Below are 1,626 nucleotides of genomic sequence, written 5' to 3'. Positions count from 1 at the left end.
AAGTTTCCCTACAAGAAGGTAAAGGCAAGAACCCCAGTGATGCAATGAACCACTGTCTTCCCATTTCCTCCCAGCCTCCAAACTTCTTTTAAGCCTCCCAGGGAAATTGGACACCCTTTATTATACAAGTTCTAGTGGGCAAGGAAGATTTACTAGTATGAAATTCTAAAACTGGACGAGTTCCTTGATTAGCATGTTCATTTAAACCATAGTGCATGTATTTGACAGACTACAATCTGTAACAACCTTATAAACACCTCCTATGGTTACAATAACTATTACTGCGTGGTCAAGATCTTCAATGGCAGGTGCATTTGCAAAAGCTGTAATCCAATAAATCTCACAACAAAAGCAAAAACTACATAAAAGACTTTTACTCAGAATGAGAAAACTGCACATGGATCTGTCACATTACCTTTGTAAGTAGTTACATAACAGCAGGTTCCGTCCACCTTTTCAGTAGGAACTGCACTGTATACATCTGCCTCTATTGCCTTTGCAGTTATAGTTTCAGTTGCCACAACTTTAAAGGGCTGAAAAAAAGACAAGTATTTTAAACCCTCGTGGCTAGATTACTGCCGCCTTCTGATGAGGATTCCTGCTCCTGACAACTGGACTCTATAAGCCCAGTCTTACTCATCCTATTCCTGATTTTAATTCCACTGAAGTACATCAATGTTTCTTCAAGACATGATAGCTTGGAAAATGCTCTAAGACAAAAGAAGAAAGACAATCCCTTTGCAAACTCTCTCCGCCTTTTCCACTCTTGATTAGCATTTAGAGATAATTGTGCCTTTTTATGTGCTCCAAGTAGTGCATATACACTGGTAGAGTTCCAGTCCAGCACTGCAGTATCTGCAGGTGTGCATTCCTGTATGACAACGGCAACAGAAATTCATCCTGATGAGCTGCTCTGAGCTCTCAGTCTGGAGCTGAAAGCCAACAGCACCATTTTATGCCATGAAATACACTGGCCAGTGCAACACAACGTAGCAAAAGCATCCTGGTATTAAATACTTGGTATCAGGGCTGCCAACTAAACAGTCTTTCACTTCAAAAGAGCAAAGACACAAGTGATCTAGGTGACTGAAACAAACAGCCAGCCACAACTAGTCCACATTTCTAGGTGGGATTCTGTAACAGTGTCACTGTAAGTATGTCATCAGTTGTGTTTGGATTCAAATGTTCCTGCATAATCATCACCCCTCCCTCCTCTCTCCCCAGGCACCTTTAAATTGTATGTCCCAAAACAGAACTCTGAATTCATAAAATCAGAACCTTCTACAGGCTTTTACTGGGTTAAATGGCTGTTTTCTAGTTTAGGAATCAGATTTGTAACCATCTACAAAGACTTCATGAAGATTACATGAAAAGGAAAGTTTTCAGGGTAAGAGGAAAAAATTCCTATTGGTTTTCCGACCACCACCCCCCTTCTTTCCTAGCAAACAGAACCCGCTCTGGTACTCTTGCTTGCAGTTTGAAAAAAAGTAGAAATGACAGCATGTGCCAGTTCCAGACCTAATCCCCTGTTGGGTTCTTCCGTCTGAAGGAACAAATATATAGAAGAGACCCTTACATAGACATTATCATGATGGTGTTGCTACTCAGAGTTTAACAACTTAGTTA

The 1,626-nt window shown here is 40.7% G+C and overlaps 1 protein-coding gene across 1 annotated transcript in view; it reads right to left on the bottom strand.

Annotated features, from left to right (window-relative positions):
* The window catches only part of LOC104413444 (chromosome unknown open reading frame, human C12orf29), a gene marked incomplete at its 5' end in the record, with an annotated part of 6,846 nt that extends 6,313 nt beyond the window's left edge, over window positions 1-533 (bottom strand). Inside the window, one exon of the mRNA XM_010024438.1 lies at window positions 416-533. Within this exon, the coding sequence (XP_010022740.1) occupies window positions 416-533 (118 nt within the window). The remainder of the gene's footprint in view (window positions 1-415) is intronic.
* Between the last annotated feature and the right edge of the window lie 1,093 nt (window positions 534-1,626).

This window comes from Nestor notabilis, unplaced genomic scaffold (genome assembly GCF_000696875.1).
Source record: "Nestor notabilis isolate BGI_N333 unplaced genomic scaffold, ASM69687v1 scaffold10321, whole genome shotgun sequence".
Classification (NCBI taxonomy): domain Eukaryota; kingdom Metazoa; phylum Chordata; class Aves; order Psittaciformes; family Psittacidae; genus Nestor; species Nestor notabilis.
The sequence above is the reverse complement of the archived record's forward strand: the minus strand, read 5'-3'. Positions and strand labels throughout refer to the sequence as shown.